The 19,556-nt window shown below is 35.3% G+C and overlaps 1 protein-coding gene across 2 annotated transcripts in view; it reads right to left on the bottom strand.

The window, feature by feature from the left end:
• The window catches only part of LOC142335172 (uncharacterized), a 45,155-nt gene extending 26,763 nt beyond the window's left edge, over positions 1–18,392 (bottom strand). The window contains exons 1-4 of one of the 2 annotated variants that reach the window (XM_075383544.1): positions 18,232–18,392; positions 16,987–17,184; positions 8,028–8,104; positions 5,846–5,956 (exon numbers count right to left, since the gene is read on the bottom strand). In XM_075383544.1, coding sequence (XP_075239659.1) covers positions 5,846–5,956; positions 8,028–8,104; positions 16,987–17,184; positions 18,232–18,270 — 425 coding nt within the window. In that variant the 5' untranslated portion in view covers positions 18,271–18,392. Of the gene's footprint in view, positions 1–5,845; positions 5,957–7,944; positions 8,105–16,986; positions 17,185–18,231 lie in introns of both variants that reach the window. The other variant, XM_075383542.1, reaches the window with a different exon arrangement.
• Between the last annotated feature and the right edge of the window lie 1,164 nt (positions 18,393–19,556).

Below are 19,556 nucleotides of genomic sequence, written 5' to 3'. Positions count from 1 at the left end.
CCATGAGCTATCAATAAAGACGCCAAATATCTTGCCTTTTACCTCCCAAATGTGATTGAGTCGGATAAGTATTCAACAAAAAACATGTGACTAAAAAATAAAAACACACAAAAGCCGAAACTCACGTAAAATTCACGAGAAAATTGTCGAACCCTTCAAAAACGTAGGCTGTTATCTGAAAAGTTTATATATTTTCACCTGGGAATGATTTCAACTGTAGATTGTTTAATTTTTTGACAAAAGACTAAAAGAACATAGACACAACAAAGAATCCCGAAATTTAAAAAACGCTTTATGCGTCATAGCAGTATGGTAGCAGCAAAGTTGTAAAACCGTTAGTTGAAAACGCTGGCCGTTAAAGCAAACCGCTAAAAGAAACATTATCGACTAACTAAGGTTGAGTAAAATGTTCTCATACATATTGCGAGCGGTGAGCTTCGGGTGGGGTTTCGAGCACAGTGTGTTACAGTCGGAAAGGTGTGCAGGGGTAGGAATTGAGGGGTTGAAAAGGGGATGGCTGATATGGGGGGCCACTTAAGAACCCCGCTTCACACCATGAAAAATAATTACCAAAAGAGTTGCGCTGAAATGCATACTTAGAGTCTAAAAAACGTGAAGTTCTCATCGAAGTTATTGTTTTCGGAGCTACCTGTTTAATAAATTTTGGAGGATGAAAAGTCAAATGGGAGAGGCGCAAAATCGGTCAAGCCAAAAACTGCAGGCAAGAAACATAGCCGGCAGATTGCCGGAAAATAGCCGCGATAGACGCGCGTGGCCTTCCATGAATTGAAACACCTAAAGAAATAAGATAGACAGATCGACCACCAGTCCTTCAATAGACCACTAGACTTTTCGGGTTAGCTTCGGACTGTCAATTTTTTGACACTTACGTTCTATAAGGAAAACGCCCTTAAAGAGCTATTTCAAAATTGGTATTCGAAATCAAAAACTCAAGACTACTAATCACAAATTAGGGCATATAAGATTGGCACTACTTAGATGCACACTATTAACTAGTAAATGTTCATAAAAAATTAAAGTTCCATAAGTGAGTTCAGAAGTCATTTTTTTGAGTGAGGTAAGTCACGCAAATGATCTAAAAGCAGAAACGACGTCACGTACACAATTTTAACTGTAAAGCAATAGAAGTCACTGAAGTCAATTCCAAGAAGTCAATTCCAAGAAGTCAGGTCGTAAGAATCATCGATGGAGACGACTAATTAAAAAAAAAACCACGATGTCCCCAATAATAGCCGCTATCGCTTCGCGGCTATTAATAAGATCAAGGGACCAATATAATTGCTACAAATTCTGTTTGATGGAAAATAATAATTTTTGTTCTACTCAAAAGAAGATGGGACCTTCTTAGTTTTTAAAAACTAAGCTACAATTGAAAATTGGCAATGGTCAAATGACATTTCACTTTGGAATCCACTAATGAATTTTAATCAATAAGTTTTTTGAAAATCATTAACACCATGAGTAAAAACAAAGCCACAATGCGTGCTAATTTGTCTCCACTGGAACGAAGAAGGGACCAGTAATTAATTAGACTATGCTCTTAGTTCACAGATATAAGTTTAAAAAGGTAAATAAGATCAGAGAGACAAAGACTTTTCTGAAACGTAAACGTTCAAAATTAAAAGAGCAATCTGATATCAACTGAGAACAATGGGTCGTTTTATTAAAAACCATTTTTGCTAGTGACTTTCACTTCTGATTAGTGAGACAAAGTCATAAGACAACGAAAAACCACAAATGCATGCGAAACAAAAGATTTCATTGAAATATTTTGGAAGCATTACGTTACCACTACGAGCTGCACAGTGAAAGCATAACTTTTGTTCATTGGGCCTGAGTTGAAAATAAGTGGAGTCTATCATTATTGAACCTCTTAAACAAAAACAGACTTTAGTCTTTAATTGGGATGAAAAATATGGCAAAATATCGTAGAAAAGACAGCGGCCCAATACATGCCGAATCCTTTTGCTCACTAAAATCCGCGGTGAGACCGATACAAGCCTTGCTAATTGTTCCAAACAATCGAGTAATAGATCATTTGAATTAAATGATAAATGATTCAATCTGAATAAAAATTGACTTAACTTAGCGAAAGGCTGATAAGTTGTTGATTCTAGAACGTTTTCACAAGAACTGGAGGTGAAAATAGCCCTCGTCTGTGTAGGCAGAGGTTGTTTTAGCAGTTGAGAAAACAGGCTTAAGAAGCATACTCGATGGCATTTTTCTTGAAAAAAGCAAACATGCAGAATTTTCAAAAAAAAATTAGCCAAAAATTTTAGCAAAGTCAGTCGGTTATAGCTATTCAGATTCCCTATTTTAAGCCTAATAACCCTATTTGTTAATAATATTCTCATATTTATAGCAAAATAATCAAATTCGAGCAAAATTTACGAAAATGTGATCGAAACAGCAGAAATTTGACGTGTCTTCACAAATTTTTAGACTCCGACAACTCCTCGGAAAAAACGCTATAAAAATAAATACTTTTAAATTGATATTCGGCGCTCGGCAAATATTCTAATGATATCATTTTTAGCTTCGTATGAAGACAAGGAGGCTCGGTAATGCGCGTTGGCACATAATGTTCCGATCCCGCTCTTCCAAATTTTTGGCATAAATGTCAACCAACTGAGGAACAGTATTTTTCAAAAAGAAATGTGTATGAACAAAAAGATCACCTGCAACGCAAAAAACTCAGTGGAGTAAAAAATGCCGCATTAGATTGATGACATCAGCCATTTTTAAGAGAACAATTCAAGATCAACAACAAAATCAAACAACAATAATATCAAACATTATTAACATTCAAAATTTTATGTCCATTTTTAAAAAAATCTATTAACAAGTCATAATATCGTCAGATAAAACTGAAACTAAACAAACAACTAGAAAAGATATGGGATCCATGAAAAAGCTCGGTAGCAATTAGACAATAAGGAACAAAAAACAGCAATAAAAAACTGATTCATGTTTTTAAAAACAATCAATTTAAGAGTAATGAAAACAATTAGATTGCAATTAAAACATCCAATATGTGTTTGATCACCCGCACTCCTGAAGAAAGGCATCAAGGCCTGTTATTAATCAATTTTTACAAAAAAAAAACAACAAATAGAAACAACAAACAAAAATTCAATTAAACCTTGCGAGAAATTGCTGCGGAAGCCGTACAGTCAGATTTAGCCCACAAAGTATGTTATATTTAGCCTTCTTCGAACAACACTAATGTGGTATGCGACCTCTCATTAATGAGAATTGGAAACAAGTAGACAAAAAAAGAAAAAAACGGCAAAATTAAGTAATACTTTTGTATTTTTCGAAAACAATTTTTTTTAAAGTCATAAAAGCCATTAGCTACAAAAACAAAATAAATAGCTCCTTTTGTTTGTCCACAGGAAGTGCTTGAGACCTGAAATTATTCAGAATATGCCTTATGTCTACAAAAAACGTCAAATATAGACAAAAATCAAAAATTTGTTTACTTTTTTTGCGAGAAACCTGTGTCGAAGCCAGTAAATTCATAACGAATACTTTAAAAACATTAGATTCTGTACATTTTCACAATCACTGGAGGACAATAAAGTCAAAAGTGACCTTTAATTAACGAGAATAGGTAACAAATTGACAAAAAAGAACAAAAATAAGAAGGTAAAAATTCTTTTTTTACTTTTGAAAACAATTCCCTTCAAAGTCATGAAAGCCAGCAGCTATTTACTCAAGTCACAATATTGGCTCATTTTTTCATTCATGAGAAGCCATTACAAGTTTTCCTTATCCAGGAAGTTTCAAAATATTAAAAAGACAAAATAGAAACTACAGTTAAAGACAAATGTGAAAAATTCATTCAACTTCTTCGAGAAAGGAGTGTCGAAGCCGTTAAAACAGTAATCTATGCCTTTAAAGACTTTTATATGTTCAATTTTGAACTTCAATAATTCAATATTTGAACTGTCACTAATGTGATTATGGGACAAAACGAGAAAAAGCATGAAAAATGGGCAAATGCCAAAAAATCAAAAACAACTTATGAAATCTATTATTATCAACGCCAGAGAACCATTACCTAACGGGTAAAACCGCAAAAAAGATTTAATTTTATTTCAGTAGAAAGAAAAAAAAGAAGAAGCACTCTTTCTTTGCTGACACTAAGCTACGTGTTGACCAAATTAAAAGAAAAATAGTGGCAAGGTTCAATAAGCCATTGTTTATTTAAAAGTCAAAACGACCATAATCTTTCTAGTAAAGAAACCAGATACATTAAATTAAAACTGCTTAGGAAGCCAATTGGACCTATCAACAGTGAGTTTTGAATTGAACTGTTCTGTTCTTTATTTAACATAAAAAAGATCGAATTTTTTTTTTAAAATACTGACAGATTACAATCTGAATTATTTTTAGATTGTAGCAGTCCAAGATTGGACCAAAACCAGCGTTGCTTTTGCTGTTCGCCCATTCAGAACACTGAATTGTTTCGACTGTTTTATATCCAGATAGTTTGTAAGTTAAAAGATCAAAAATAAATGCTGTTTTTGATGATCATAAAGTTAGCAAAAAACGTCAAAGTTTTCATTCCTGAATACTCTCAATGGTAGTGAAAGTAGGACTAGTTCCTTTTGTAGTTCACAAAGATTGTGTTAGTTGTTTTTAGGTGTGAACTTGCGGTGATTTTAATCAAAGTGCACTAAAGAAGCTTATTTCGGGCAAATTTTGATGAAATAGGCTGAATGTTGAAATATTTAGCCAAAACTTTAGCCTAAAAATTAAATCAAAATAGTCAACAAGACTTTTTTGCCTCTAACAATTAAATCAAGAGTGTTATTGTTAACAATTTTTACATAATTTAGCAAAATTGACGGTATTTTAGGCAAAAGTTCCGGAAAATTTGAATAAAAATAACGCAAATCGGACTAATAATCACAAAATTTCAAACCACTATAACTTGCTCTAGAAAACGAAATTAAAAAAAAATTAATTCCATATTCTACGATGATACCACTCACAACTCTACGATGAATATATCGATCAGTCAAAATTGTCTGAGCAAAAAAACCCAGTTGCGTATATAGTCCCCTCCCCCCCCCCCCCCCCCTCAAAATGGGTCGAAACAAATATGTTGATCGGCAAAAATTGACAACAAAAAACCAGTTGCGCATATAGTCCCCCCCCCCCAAAAAAAAATTGGGGTCATCAGAACAATAATTTGCACGCTCAAAATTATTTATTTACAAAACTAGCACTGGTTACATCTTGGCTGTCAACATTTATGATGAATAATAATATTTTTAAATGTTTTTTTGGCCAAAGGGGTTGTTCCCTTTAAAAAACTTTAAATCTAGTTTGTTCAAAAAATACTTAAATTTTCGGAAAATTCGCTAAGACACTGGATAAATTCAAAAACATTCTTCATGCCTTCTTAGCTCTCCTCAGATTATATGTTTGTTTCTTGATGTCGTTTTGTATGTCTGGTTAATTGGATTAACCTATGAAAGAAATTGAGTTCGACGTCAACAAGTAGAGTCTTCGATTACTTGATTAAAGTAAATTTTTGCGGTGCCTCGATTTGAAGCCTTAAGGGAAGTCTCGACCAGGGAATCAAAAAAACTTTGATGCCTTCTACTTTAGTATCAGCTTTCTCTTACATGAAAAACACTTGTTTCTTGTTTGTAGCTTGTAAAACATGCCCTTGTCAAATTCATCAAGCAAGTGTTATTACGGTCCTAAAAATGTTTTGTGTAAAGAAATGCTGTGTTGGGCTTTTACAAGATGTCAATAATTTCCAAAAAGCATGAAAAATAAAAGAAAGTTGTTCAATAGTCATTTTTACCTAGAACTGGCATTGCTGGAGCTACTCCCTGGAGATTGACTGGGAGAGTTGAGGGTGCTGGTGGGGGTGCGGGTGGAGTGACGCCTACTGCTGACGTCGTATGAGCAACACCTAGCGAAAAAGAACAACGCTTGTGAAAAACAAAATCAGTGTTCAAAAAATACTCAGAATGTAATAACGGATCTAAAAGAAATTCGCAGAAAACTGTGTGGCGAACAGTTAAAATAACTGAATGAATACACTGAATTGAGCTGGTTTTAAAACAAGATTTAACAAATTTCAAAATCGTTACGAAAACAAATACAGACTAAAACAATTTTATATTGATGAACTAGATCTAGTAGTTCGAAAGCTCACACAGGGCCCAAATGATGAATTAAAAATCTAAAAATTGCAGATGGAATTTTGATAAACTTAGTGGTACAAAAATTATTACGCTAAAGAAATTATTAATTCTTTAGTTTGTTTGAAAAATATATCATTTGATACCGCTACTTTTTTATAACTTACTTGATGTCTTTGGTTTCATCTCTAGAATGCATTTTCCTCCTTTTTTACGGTGTACCGACACAACTGTGTTCGCTCTCAAGTATGGTGGTCTTAACCCTTTGTTAACTGTGTAGAGGAGCGCATTTTTTCAATAACCTCAACGTCTTTAATCAGTGCATCATTCACCTATTTCAAGATGGCTGAGGAGTCGGCAAGAATCAATAAACACACCGCATACATCGTTTTTAGGCAGACACCATTCTTCAGACAGGTGGGAAAGTACTAACTTGCCTTCTCTGATTACTGGAGGTTAAAAACCTGAGTTGTTCTTGGCTCACTCGATTTCCTTTTCTCTTTCTTTCACTTTCTCTTTCTAAACTGAGGTGCTTCATACATGAAGTACACCTTCGGTGGTGTAAAAATTGGCCACAATTCTCCAGACTGATTCTGGCTCCAGTAGATTACACAAAGGAATTTGGTATACGAACAAACTTGCATGAAAAGATACCCTGGTTCCAGAACGTTTTCAAGATAACAATAACTGGTCACGATACAGTTAAAAACAAAGCTGGTCACAGTAGTCAGAATTTTTGAAACTTCGAATAACCCTAAGTGTTAACTTGAAAATCTGATAGATACAAAAACGAAATTAAAGCTGTAATCACTGGTTATACTACATAATACCCAAAGCCATACGTCACGCGATGACCGTTTTGACAAGAACTAACTCACATTTGCAGTGTATTATCCGATGCTCAGCCATGCAGCCATGATAGTTATCTTAGAATGTTTACTGGTGTTATACTACTGACTACATCGGGAATCTCATTTCCTGTACAATTTGAAGCATGGGGGGCAATACTCCCTCAGTCGATGTAAGAAGATTAGATTATTATTAACCGCAATTATTAACCGTCGCAAAAATCACACTTAACAACAACATTAACATAGCAAGCAGCAACAATTCAGCAACAATAATTTTTACTTCCAACTCTTCCTCAGAAACTTCTCGCTATTTTTGTACATTTTTCTATTACTTGTTCTTTTTTCATGGTACGTCATCGCTACAATCCAAGTATTAGTGTGATGTGATTATATCTGCATCATTCCTAATGTGTAGGCAAAATTAGAGCAAATATTGAAGAATCGAACAAACAAAACTGATGTTTCGAGGCTTTGTTGCATAAAAAGGGGCATACTGAATTCGAAAAACATGGAAGGGAAAAATAGCGGTGTTAAACCGCCTTCAATAAATAAAAAAACAAATGCAGGTTGTATAACAAATAATAAATGTTCAGGATCAAAACAAGTAGTTTGAATGCAAAAGCGAGTAAATTTAAGCAACGAAATGGGTGTAACTCAAATGAAAAATTGAAAAAATGCTGTAGTTTAAAAAAGCTGGCACTGAGAACCGGATGGGTCGAGGTTACAGCTGTAAAAGCATTTAAAACTGTAAGACTCGCGAGTGCCTTTTTTGTACATAGAATTGTTCTAGATAGCAACACATAATTTGTAGTGGGGTTATACGAACACGTGGTGGGGGGATTGCGGGGGTGGGAATAGATCCGAACTTGATTTGCTGTCCTAAAGGAGATAGGTGCATTTCATACCTATTCCGTTGGGTGCGTTAGGAGAGAAGAATGTGCGAGTGTTCTCTCCCTGCCATGCCCTATTGCACAGAGGACACACTGACCTTGCTTGGAGCCATTGCATTATACAGTGGAAGTGGAACATGTGCCCACACTTGGCTTTCTCAAGGGTACACTCCGCTGATACAAACATAAACAAACAACAAAGTGAACAAACATCTAACAACTATTAATGGCCCTCGGATCTTTGCTGTTGCCCCCCCCCCCAACCTGCTCAATCTTTTCCGTTTATCCCCTCCCCCTCGCACAGTACGCCGTACAACCCCCCGTAACAGTACGTTACATTAATTATTAAATCCTTATGTGAAAAAGTGGCAAGTGCGTCTGGGTACAAACGGAAAAGATCCAGGCCCTTCTGATTTTAACAAGACACTGCGTTGATCAAATCTTGATAAATTCTTAAACATAGCGGCCAGATTGCCAAAAATAGCCGCAAAAGCTTCGTAGATCTGCAGTCTCAAAAAAATTCAAAAAGACAGACCAATCTCCAAATCTTCTTTTCATTGAAGGCTGATATGTTATATTTTGAATAAAAATCTGTAAAGTTTTTGCTGCCTCTATTAGCTGCTCTCAAATAACCTTCATTTAGAGTGACACATACCCATTTGACCTTATCTCTTTGAATTGAAGCAAATAAAAGTCAATTTCAAAGTGAGGAATTATTTTTGAGAGTGAGGAAGTCAAGTGTGACCCAAAATTTAATCACGCAAATGAACAAAAAAACTCGCTCCCTTAAGAGCGCAAAATGACGTCACACACGAAATTGTGACACCAAAATTTAATCACGCAAATGAACAAAAAAACTCGAAATGGTCACACCAAAATTTAATCACGCAAATGAACAAAAAAACTCGCTCCCTTAAGAGCGCAAAATGACGTCACACACGAAGTGGTTGTGACGTCATATGGTCGTAACAAAATCGTGACGACGAAATAAAAACACATAGCAGGACAAGTCCTGACGCACAATTCAAGGAATTTTCTTTGACTAAAAAAGAAACTAGACCTAGAACGGAAAATTAGTGAATTGGGAAATACTCAGATAAAAAAAACAAAAAATCAATGTCAAAATGCCGCTAGCGAGAAAAAAAAACACCAACGAGAAATGTAAATTTGATTCTAAAAAAAATAAGGCCTAGAATGAACAATGAATGGATTGTGAAAACCATTTAGAAAAAAATCGAAAAAACCAAAGTAAAAATGCCGCATGTGAACAAAAAACCATTAGCGATAAAGCGAATTTTTGTTCAAACACCGTTTTCTCACTCTACTTTGAATTTAGAGCGAAAAAATTTCACGCCACAAAACCACTCGCTTTTTCGCTCCATTTCCTGTTTCGGCGTGACCAAAATCACTACTCCAATTTGACTACAAAAATCATGAAAATGTGTGAACAGATCTTAAAAAACATAGCCGGAAGAATTCCGGAAACAACTCGAAGAAGAAAATTGCCCATACTTACAACTAAACATATCGAACAACTATTGTGAACCCTAAACCTCCACAAATGCCATAAAAAATAAGGAAGAATATAAAAGGCATTCAAAAACATTGAAAAACAACTAACTAAAAAAAACTAGAAAAACTTTAATAGTTCTTCCTTAACAGTACAAGGAAACATGAAACCGCATAAAGTTCCTTTGCAATTAGAGCAATAAACAGTTCGCTTGGGCAAGTCATAGTAGGCTAAGAAACTTGTCAAGATTAAAAAAAGAAAGATTGCAAAAAATAATTAAAAATGGTTTAAAATTTCTCAACTTTTCTGTCATTTTTCCTACAATACTTTAATCAATTGGTATCTGAAAATTCCTTAAGTAACACGTTTCTATTCAAATCCCACTTAAAGCAGTAAAACAAAAAAAAGGCAAAAAATCATTAAATTTCGACTAAATCGATCAAAAGTATTCAACTCAAATTAGAGTATTAGCATTAAACTCGAATTATCTACTCTAAACCTTCAATCGAAACAAGCCTAAAACTAATACAATATCATAATCAAACCTGATAACCATCAAAAGTTGCAAAAATACTGCTTTTAAAAGCCGCACGTGAACAAAAAAATTTCGCTCGCTTAGAGAAAATTTTTTCACACATCAATTTCTCGCTCTCTCAAAAACAACGGTATGAACAAAAACCACTCTATTTTCGCTCCTCTCTTCACTTTTGTTCAGCACAAAAATCACTCCAAATTTTTTCACGCGTTTCGTTTCCCGCTTCAAAAATCACTCCAATAAAATTGATTTAAAAAAAGAACTCCTCCAATACTCCTCTTCGAGTCGTAAAAAAGACAGCGCCCCAATACAATTCAAATTCTTTGAATTGTAAAAAAAAACCAATAGAAGACCAATAATAGCCCAAGCTATCGCTGTGCGGCTATTAATAAAAGAACAAGATATGCAAATGCGTTTATTGGCAATCGCGATTAACGCTAGATTAATCAAGATCATATTTGGCTTTACAGGACTTCACGCTTGCTAAATTGTTGACTGCCCTGGCCTAGTGCCTGAATTTTAGGTTTACCTACCGTCAATCCACTAAAAGCAGCTCGCGAAAAAAGAAGGAGCAATTTTCTCTTAAAGTAAGAAAATATTGTCCGCAGAAAGAGGACGTTGTTGCGTTCACAAGCTAAAATCAATGTCGTGTAGATGATTGGGACCCTCTGTTTGCAAAGGTTCAACAAGACAGAATTAAATTTCAAAACAGAATAAAAGAGAACAAACTCACCACCTGTAATTACATAGATTGATTATTCTGTTTCTGCAAGCGTTTTTCGTTCAGCGTCATCCTATATACAGGCGTAGACTGTTTTGTTTGTAACCTACTACGATCATATACGATTTCTTATATTTCAAATAACGGACTATATATGACTTCTTTGTTTTCACAATGAAATCATATAAACGGTCTCTGATTTGATACAAGGACTATGCAATTTTTGAGACTTAATTTTTGCTTTATAAAGACCTCATCTTTGTTTTTTTTACCTAATGCATTTTCATATATGCAAACTTTGATCTCATACGGTGATCATAAAAGAGTTCGTTGATTGCTTCGCAGAATCGGATGAAAAAACAATTGCGGAAAGTATGAAATCATAAATGATAAGATTTCATACTTTTTGTATTTGTTTTTCTTTTCACTAAAATCTAACTAAGAAACCAGCGAAATTATGTATGGCCCCTGTAGGAAACCAAAGACAATTCAACCCGGGTTATGTTTGGACATATATTAAGATAAATGTTTCATCATCAGACCTCGAATACATCAGTACATCGAATACATCATACCTCAGATTTCTAGTACATCAGATTTCTAGTACCTCTAGTACATCAGATTTCTCAAAATTTCGGACGATTCATAATGAACATTGGCCCATAATATTCCATTCAAGAGCTGAATTCAGACCTAAAATTTAAAACTTATGTTTTGCCGTGGTGTCATTTGCACTTAAAAAAACAATCTCAAAAAATTTATGTCAAGGCGTCCATTCTCCTTATTTCAAAACCGTTTTATCCACAAAAAGTTTCAATGATTTATGCGGAAATTCCAAGAAGAGTAATTGCATCAAGAACAATTTTGCATCCTACAACTTGTTTTCTATTTTGACAATTTTCTTCATTTTCGATGTTGAGATATAGTCAACTGTGACATAAAAAAATGTTAATGCGCTGTTTAAAATTTTATTGTTCTCGAAAAAAAAGTTTCATAAGTGCACAAGTGAATATTTCTTAACTCGTAAAATACACGTTATTTTGTGTGGAAATTTCAAATCACGCCATTTCCTCATGCAGAAAATTTCACATGCAAATATTTTCGTATGCAAAAAATTTTTCGTGTCACTAAAAACATGTCCTTTCATTACAATTTTTTTTGCGTGATTCGCACAAAAAACGTCGTTAAAATAACATCGTTAAAATTAACGCAATTGTTCCTGTAAATGGGCCATTTACAGTTATTATGTGTCCCCTTTTACCTTAAAAATTGGTGAGTAAGACACAATTTCTTGTGTAACTCACATTAGAAACTTGGATGTATACTGTTTCTTATGACCCCCATTTACATAATATTTGTTATATTGCTATGTAAAAGTAGCCTGGGCCGTTGTGGCGTAAAAATTAAGTGCCCAATAAGTTGATGGGCAACACAGATTAGATCAGAGCCGTCTTTGAGCTACTCACACATTCGAGTTTAACATTTAATCGCATCTAGTCGGCTCTTAACGTAAGTAACTAATGGTTAAACATAAATTTAGGGTCTTTCACATTGTGTGTGGGATCTCTTGCAAAATTATTGCCCACCCTCCATAATATTGTCCTCAGGGCGTTTGAGGGGTAAGAGAAGATGAATACTAAGATCAAGGGCTATAATTGAAAAGACTCCAAATTTGAACTAAGTCTCAGAAAGACGAGCCAAAATTTGGCTGAACACATGCAATGACGAAGGGACAATTTTTGGAGACTACAGGAGCCTCCAAATGTTTCAAAAATCTAATGAAAGATTCTGCAACATACGCTCCGAAAACCTGGATGAAAAAAATAAATGTTTTCCGAATGCTGACAACTAAAAAATACTCAATTGTTTCCGAAAAAAAATCTAGTCTAGTCTTTCCCTTGCTACATCCCAGCTTAATGTAGATGTAAGATGTAGCACTGTCCTCCAATTACCATAAAAATAGCATATAACGTGGGCTTAGCCTAATTGTTGTGAAAAACCTCAAAAAAAACTAAATCCTAATGAATGGTGGAAGCGATTTTATAGACAGAGACCATCCTAGTTAACCTGCTGGTCTGCAACACAAAAATTCTCAGGCAACTCCCCTGAAGCCACAGCTACACGGATCAAAGCGGCCAGCACTGAAACTGAGTGAAAGTAAAACATCAAAAATGTCAAAAAGACAATTGAGGAAGCTGTTAAAAATGCCATGAAAATTGCACTTAATGATATCATAAAATAAGTTCAAGCAGAATTTCAAGGGTACAATCAATTAACAGCAATCAAGAGTGCAGACAAGAGTGCAATCGATAGTGAATTCAGCTATCAGCAAAAAGAAAAAAAGCATGCCATGAATGCTATTCGAATAAAAAAATGTACAAGTGCTAAATATATCAGAAGCTATTTCAATGGGAAAAGCCGAATTACTCGAAATATACAACAAGAAAGATACTTTGACAATCTTTAGTGTGCAAGAGTTAGGCTCCGGTCGACATAATGAAAGAACAGAACCGATGGTAAACTGTAAACGAATTACAATTGTTTGGTCTAAAGAAAAAGCAATAGGGTATAGAAGAGCGATAGATAATTTGTTATACAAAAATTTATCTGAAACACGGACAAATAATGATGACAACTGCGCAGGCTATCTAATAAATGACTACAATGACTTTGCGTGAAAAATAAACAGACCACAACAGGTGATTCAGATATGAAATAAATAAAAATTGCAGTTTCTCGAGAGCACTAGAATCCGGTTCTGTAGAGAACTTACCAGCAAAACTTGTACAATGGCTAAAGGTTTAAAATACGATGGTTTACAACAAACCAATAATTAAGAAAACATTTGTAGAACAAATTGGTAGTTTTCTGACAAATGTTTCAAGCGCTTTGACTCTTTTCATTATATGTGGTTACTTCGATAACAAAAATATGCAAATCAATTCGCCTTTTGAAAATCCATATCAACAAAAAATTCTAGGCGGCACTGGATATTCGCATTTGGGTACGAAGCCACACATCAATCATTTTGACCACTTTATTTACCAAAACCATTTGGAGCCCAAGATGAAGGTTTTTGAGCTTCGAACTATCTATGAGGATGAATTGTAAAAAAAATTGAACAGATTTTGATTTTTCAATGATACATTATTTCCTAAAAAACGTGCGCACATAAAAAACCAATTTTTTGGAAACGTCTCTTAAATAGAATCTTATCAAATCAGTTGATTTTGAGGATGTCAATAGCGCTTTTTTTTATTCTGATAAAATTTCAACAAAAAATTAAATTGTTTTTGCTCCATAAAAAATTTGCTTGAAAATCCCAATATAAAAAACTGATATGGTATGAAAATCATTTAATGAACCTAGAAGGGAAATAAATTGAGACAAACAGAAAAAGGATGCGTGACCAAAAAACACAAGCAGAAACTTGGCTTCTCACTAAAAATTGAGGGCATTCTTTGAAAGAAATCAACAAAACAGTTCAATTGGGATGAGTTCTATTGATGTATCCATCGGAGACAACTCAAGAAAAACTCATTAATTTATCGTCAAGACTATTGGAAAAAATCCAAGATAGAGATTCCACTTCTAGAAAACGGCCCTCAGTCAAGTCCTGACCGAGAAATAGAAATAGCCAGAGCATTCAATCAACTTTTCACAACAATTGGTAAACAGGCAAATGAAAGAGACCTCCCGTAAAAGATTTGGCAGATAAAAACAAATAAATTTACCTATTTAATGTTACTGAGACAGAAGATAGGGGAAAGAGTTGATATTTTTTTGGATTCATTACCTGGTAGAGATCATTTAATAAGCAATAGTATCATTTCCGCTTCAAATAAAGCTTTTGCGCCATTTTTTATGTGTGGTATCAATTTCAAAAAGGATTTTGTCATGCAAAGAGTTAACCGTTTACCTCGTTCATTTCTGAAAAGCACTTTTTATATGTGACTAAAGACAATTCTTAATTCATTGGAGCATAAAATTTAAACGAGTGATGTACAATCAAACAAATTATCGTAAACATTTCTCTATGATAAACAAAAATATAGTTCTGTTTCTGATCTGAATCTAATTATACTACAAAATATGCGTTGGTGGAATTGACAACGAAGTTAGGGACTATGTGTGAGAGGAGAATGTTTTCTCTTGATTTAGAAAAAATTGATTTGGCACGTTCGACCATTATATTGAATTTGAGAAATAAAGTTTCAGTTGAAATTGCTCTAAGTGATTAAAATTTTTAATGACAAAAAAAAAACTTCCGCGTAAGGAAGCAATTAATTTTTCCTATGGTTGAAAAGATACTCTTTCTGCCGTTGCGCAAGTCTCTTTATTAGATCATTTGCTATCTATATTTATATATAGCAGCTTTTAATCCATGTAACGCCTTGGAAGTTCTTTTGCTGATGAAACAAAGTTCTCGCTTTCCAATCAAAAATTCCGTGTGAAATCCCAGACGATCTGGCAGCTATCAAAAATTGGCTGAATGTCAATAATAAAGAAAGGTGTGCTTCCAATTGTAACTTCAAATTAAAAGATTGGGACGTACAAATAAAACCAGTGTGCAATTACCTTTTGACAAAAAATTTTAAATCAAAAAAAGTTTATCCTGTTGATTTGAGACCCGGAAAGCAATCCAGTTTAGTATCAAAACTACGACATGAGGTGCCACGACAACACCAGCTTCCTGGGTATTGATTTAGTTAGGATGAACCTAATACTCAGATTGGATCAGTTCTATACGTTTGTTTTAGCTATTCTTCCCTAGAACCTATGTATTTTCTCAGAGGAAAAGTCAGAAAAATGTTTTCCGTTTACAGCGGGATTTTTTCGGAACATCTTCGAGGACAGTTCGATGTAAATAATTATCAATTGCTTAAGTAGTTTTCAAGATCAGTTAGAAGCCACAAACAAAACAATCTAAGTGAGTTGTTTGTCTTAAGGAGACGAGCAAAACCTGCATGCGAAAATTGAAGCTTGTTTTTGATACACACGCTATAATCAAAATTGAATGCACTTCCGTAAAAATTATGTAACTAGACGATATAATTTTTGAGCAAAAAAATGCCATTCCATTACAAGAATTACATCTTTCAACTTGTGCCAGACAAAGATGTGTTCATCATGATGTTAAGTTTTTATACACAGATCGAAGTGTAGATTTATGCTTATAATTGTCTTTCAATTTTTTGTGTTGTTTTTTATTCTGTTTAGTCATATTTGTCTGACTAAGTTGGGGCAGTTGCAAAGTTTCGCTCTTGGTTCCAAAAACAGGTATTTGAACTTTACTTCCTTATTCCTTATTGAAACATTGCAATTAATCTCAATATTTTTTCTACTGGCCTCGGTTGATTCTCTAACTCAGTTTGACAGTTGTATATCCTTTAGCCTCGAACGGTAAATTATGTTTTTTTAGCTTAATAAGGTGCATATCGCGACCAGAATTTTTTGAACCTTCGAAAAAGATCTCAAACTTTCCAGTTTTATGATATTATTTTGCTACAACTCTTCGTTTTAAGTCCTTTTTGAAATATAGTTGTTTAGCTTTAAGTATTAAATCTCACTGCTCCTTTTCACGTGAGATATAATTTTTGGAATACAGTTTTTGGTTGAGTTTTAATTAGTCATTTTTTGTGAGTTTTTATAGTCATAATGTCCAGTTTCATGCCCTTTCCATTGTATTCACTTTTATGTCTGCTCTCAAATGTTTTTATGATACAAAGGATAAATTATTCGGGTCTTTCCCATTACAGCCCCTCCTATCTTAGTGATGAGATAACCTATAGCCCCTCATCCTGGTACCATATCATAATGGGGGCTATATTTTCGGGGGGGGGGGGCTACGATGGAAAGGACCCATTAATTCTTGTTCTATATATTTTTTGACGGAATATAATGGGAAACACCCAAAAATTGTCTTGTTTTCATATTACGTATGGTTAGTTTTAGGTTACTTTTTTCAACAACTGACAATCTCCAGGTCTTTGCCATTATACCATTATAGCCCACCCACCCCCCCCCCCCTTGGCTGGGGGGCTATAATGGGAAAGACCCCTAAATTTGTCCCTTCCTCATAGTCCCTGTATTCATCCAAATTTTGGGTCTTTCCCATTATAGCCCCCCCATGAAAATATAGCCCCTCCATTATGGTATATTTACCATGATTGGGGCGGCTATAGGTTATCTGACCACTAAGCTGGGGGGGGGGGGCTATAATGGGAAAGACCCCAAATTTTGGCTCATATTTCTGCTGCCTAAAATAGATCCTAGGGCTCAATGTGACTGACCATTGAGACTGAGTGCCTGGCACTCTATGCATGTCTCTTTCAGTTGGTTCCGACAGATGGCACACAGTTTGTCCCCAAACAGAGCAGAGTACTCCCAACAGGCAGCCAGCTCCACCCTCATCAATTCGAACCTCGGCTTCTTGCTGGCCAATTTGTTGACACCACTACCTCCGCCGCCACTCTCGACATGGTTGTCCTATTCGATAACCGCAAAGGGAATGTTGACCTTTTCCGTTTGGGCATCTTATTTGGGGTCTTTCCCATTATAACCCCCCCCCCCCCCCCCAGCTTAGTGTTCAGATAACCTATAGCCCCCCCCCCCCCAATCATGGTAAATATACCATAATGGGGGAGGCTATAACTTCATGGGGGGCTATAATGGGAAAGACCCCTTATTTGCACCCCCAAATCACACGTCAAATGGTTGCATGATGGTTTACTATGCAATGGCATGTGCTATGTGCTGGGGGGATAACTTATTGGGAGGCACAAACAAAAAAATTACGAAATGTAGAAATAGAGAAAATAGAAATATGGCAATAAAAAGGCAACTCTTGACCCTTACGCCCCAACAAGGTATAAAATTCAGGGCATCTTTTCCGTTTTGTCCCTCAAGGCCTTACCTTAGTGGGTGCATATTATTTGAACCCCACAGAATCACGTACCAAAACATTTTTGCATAATGATTTACTATGTACTGGCAAGTGCTCTCTAACACTGGGGGGGGGGGGGGGGTGCATAACAATTTCAATTTAGGAAAAGCAATTGAGTTTTTTTCCATTATAGCCCCCTCCCCATAATCTGCGATTGGGGCCATAAACAGCATGGTGACAGGACAGATTGAACATCATCCACTGCAGTACGTTTTACAACATTCGCTTGCAATTTACTAAGTTTTAAAAAATAAGACGTCTTTTTACTGTGTTGAAATGAAAGGATTTTTTCCTATTGTGACCCCCCCTCCCCCCAGCTTAGTGCGCACGTGCCATATTTGTACAAAATAATTTATTAGATCTGTTCTGTTTCACCCGAGACCACCCCACCCCTCTCCTCACCACTGAAGGCCGAAAATAGATTTTTTATATATAGCCCCTGGTCTGTAACTGGGGAGGGGGTGCATAAGGAACCGGTGGTGGTGGTGGGCTGGGGGCAATAATTATAATTCCAGCTTTTTGAATTCATCACAATAGCTCGATATATTAGAACACAACAATACACTTTCGCGCTGTTCCAAAACACAAACCTGCTTTGCAGTTCCATCGGCGAACGTCGTAGTAGACATTTTATTTTCAAAGAACTGCTCACTTCGCCTACATGTTATAGAAGAATTTGTTCAGTTGCTTAATTGGCACGTGAGTTCATTATTCACTAGAACGAATTCAAGCTCTGTATCTCTTAGGTTTGAAAGAATGGAAGTTAAATAAAAATTAGGACAGCATAGATGGGTTCCAGATTCCTGTCAAAGCATCCTTTCTCCCGTAGCGAACAGTCATGAGATTGAAGCTCTGAATAATTGAAAAAAAAATCATTATAATTTTTGTCCTGCCCACTTTCTTGCACTCAAAAGATTTTCTGTACTCTTCAAGTTTTCGAAAGTGTCTTTTTCGCCTCGTGAACAAATTTTTTCGTTTCATTACTTTCATAAGAGAAGTGATGCGTGTTTTTGCAACGACTATGGATTGCATAGCCAGACGATATTCGAATCAGTGAAAGGGCAATTTGATGGGATCTATTGTTTCGGCCGCCCCAGCCTAGTGAGGATAAATTTTTTTATGACCCCCAGGCGCACGTGCTATTTTCTTACATAGTAACGTCCTATATAACTACATATAATTTGAAACTTGGGTCATAAAAACACTGGGGGGGACAGAATATATCATTTATCCTTTTGATGATCAGAACTTTTGGATCTTTTCTGTTTGTGTCCCCAAACCCTAGTGAGGGCATAACAAGGTAATTAACGTAATTAACAAGGGATTAACGTAATTCAGTGTTGATTAAAGTCCTCTTGGTAACTAAAATTCGATATCTTTATATTTACTAATTCATACCTTGCAACGGCCTTGAAAAAGCCAGCCCGTATATTTAGATACTTTTGGATTGTAAAAATATAGCCAGCAGATTGCCGGAAAATAGCCGCGATAGACGCTTGTGGCCTTCCATGAAATTGAAACAACTAAAGAAATAAGATAGGCAGAATGACCACCAGTCCTTTAATAGACAACTAGATTATTTGGGTTAGATTCCGACTGTCATTTTTAGGACACCAACGCTATAAAAGAAAAAAGTCCTAATGCAGCTTTTTCAAAAACAATATTGTAAATCAAAAACTCAAGATTAGGGTATTTACGTTTGGCACTACTTGGATGTACACTATTGATCTTTAACTAGTAAATGTTCATAAAATTTAAACTTTAAAGTTCATTGAGTGATTTCAGAACTCATTTTTTGAGTGAGGTAGGTCACACAATTGACCTAAAAGCAGGAAAAATGGCGCCATGTGCACAAATGTTAACTGCAAAGCAGTACAAGTCACTAAAAGTCTATTCCAAGGAGTCAGGTAGTAAG

The sequence above is a fragment of the Convolutriloba macropyga genome, chromosome 2 (genome assembly GCF_964194025.1).
Source record: "Convolutriloba macropyga chromosome 2, txConMacr16.3, whole genome shotgun sequence".
NCBI lineage: Eukaryota > Metazoa > Xenacoelomorpha > Acoela > Convolutidae > Convolutriloba > Convolutriloba macropyga.
Note: the sequence above shows the minus strand (reverse complement) of the source record. Positions and strands in the feature narration are given on the sequence as shown.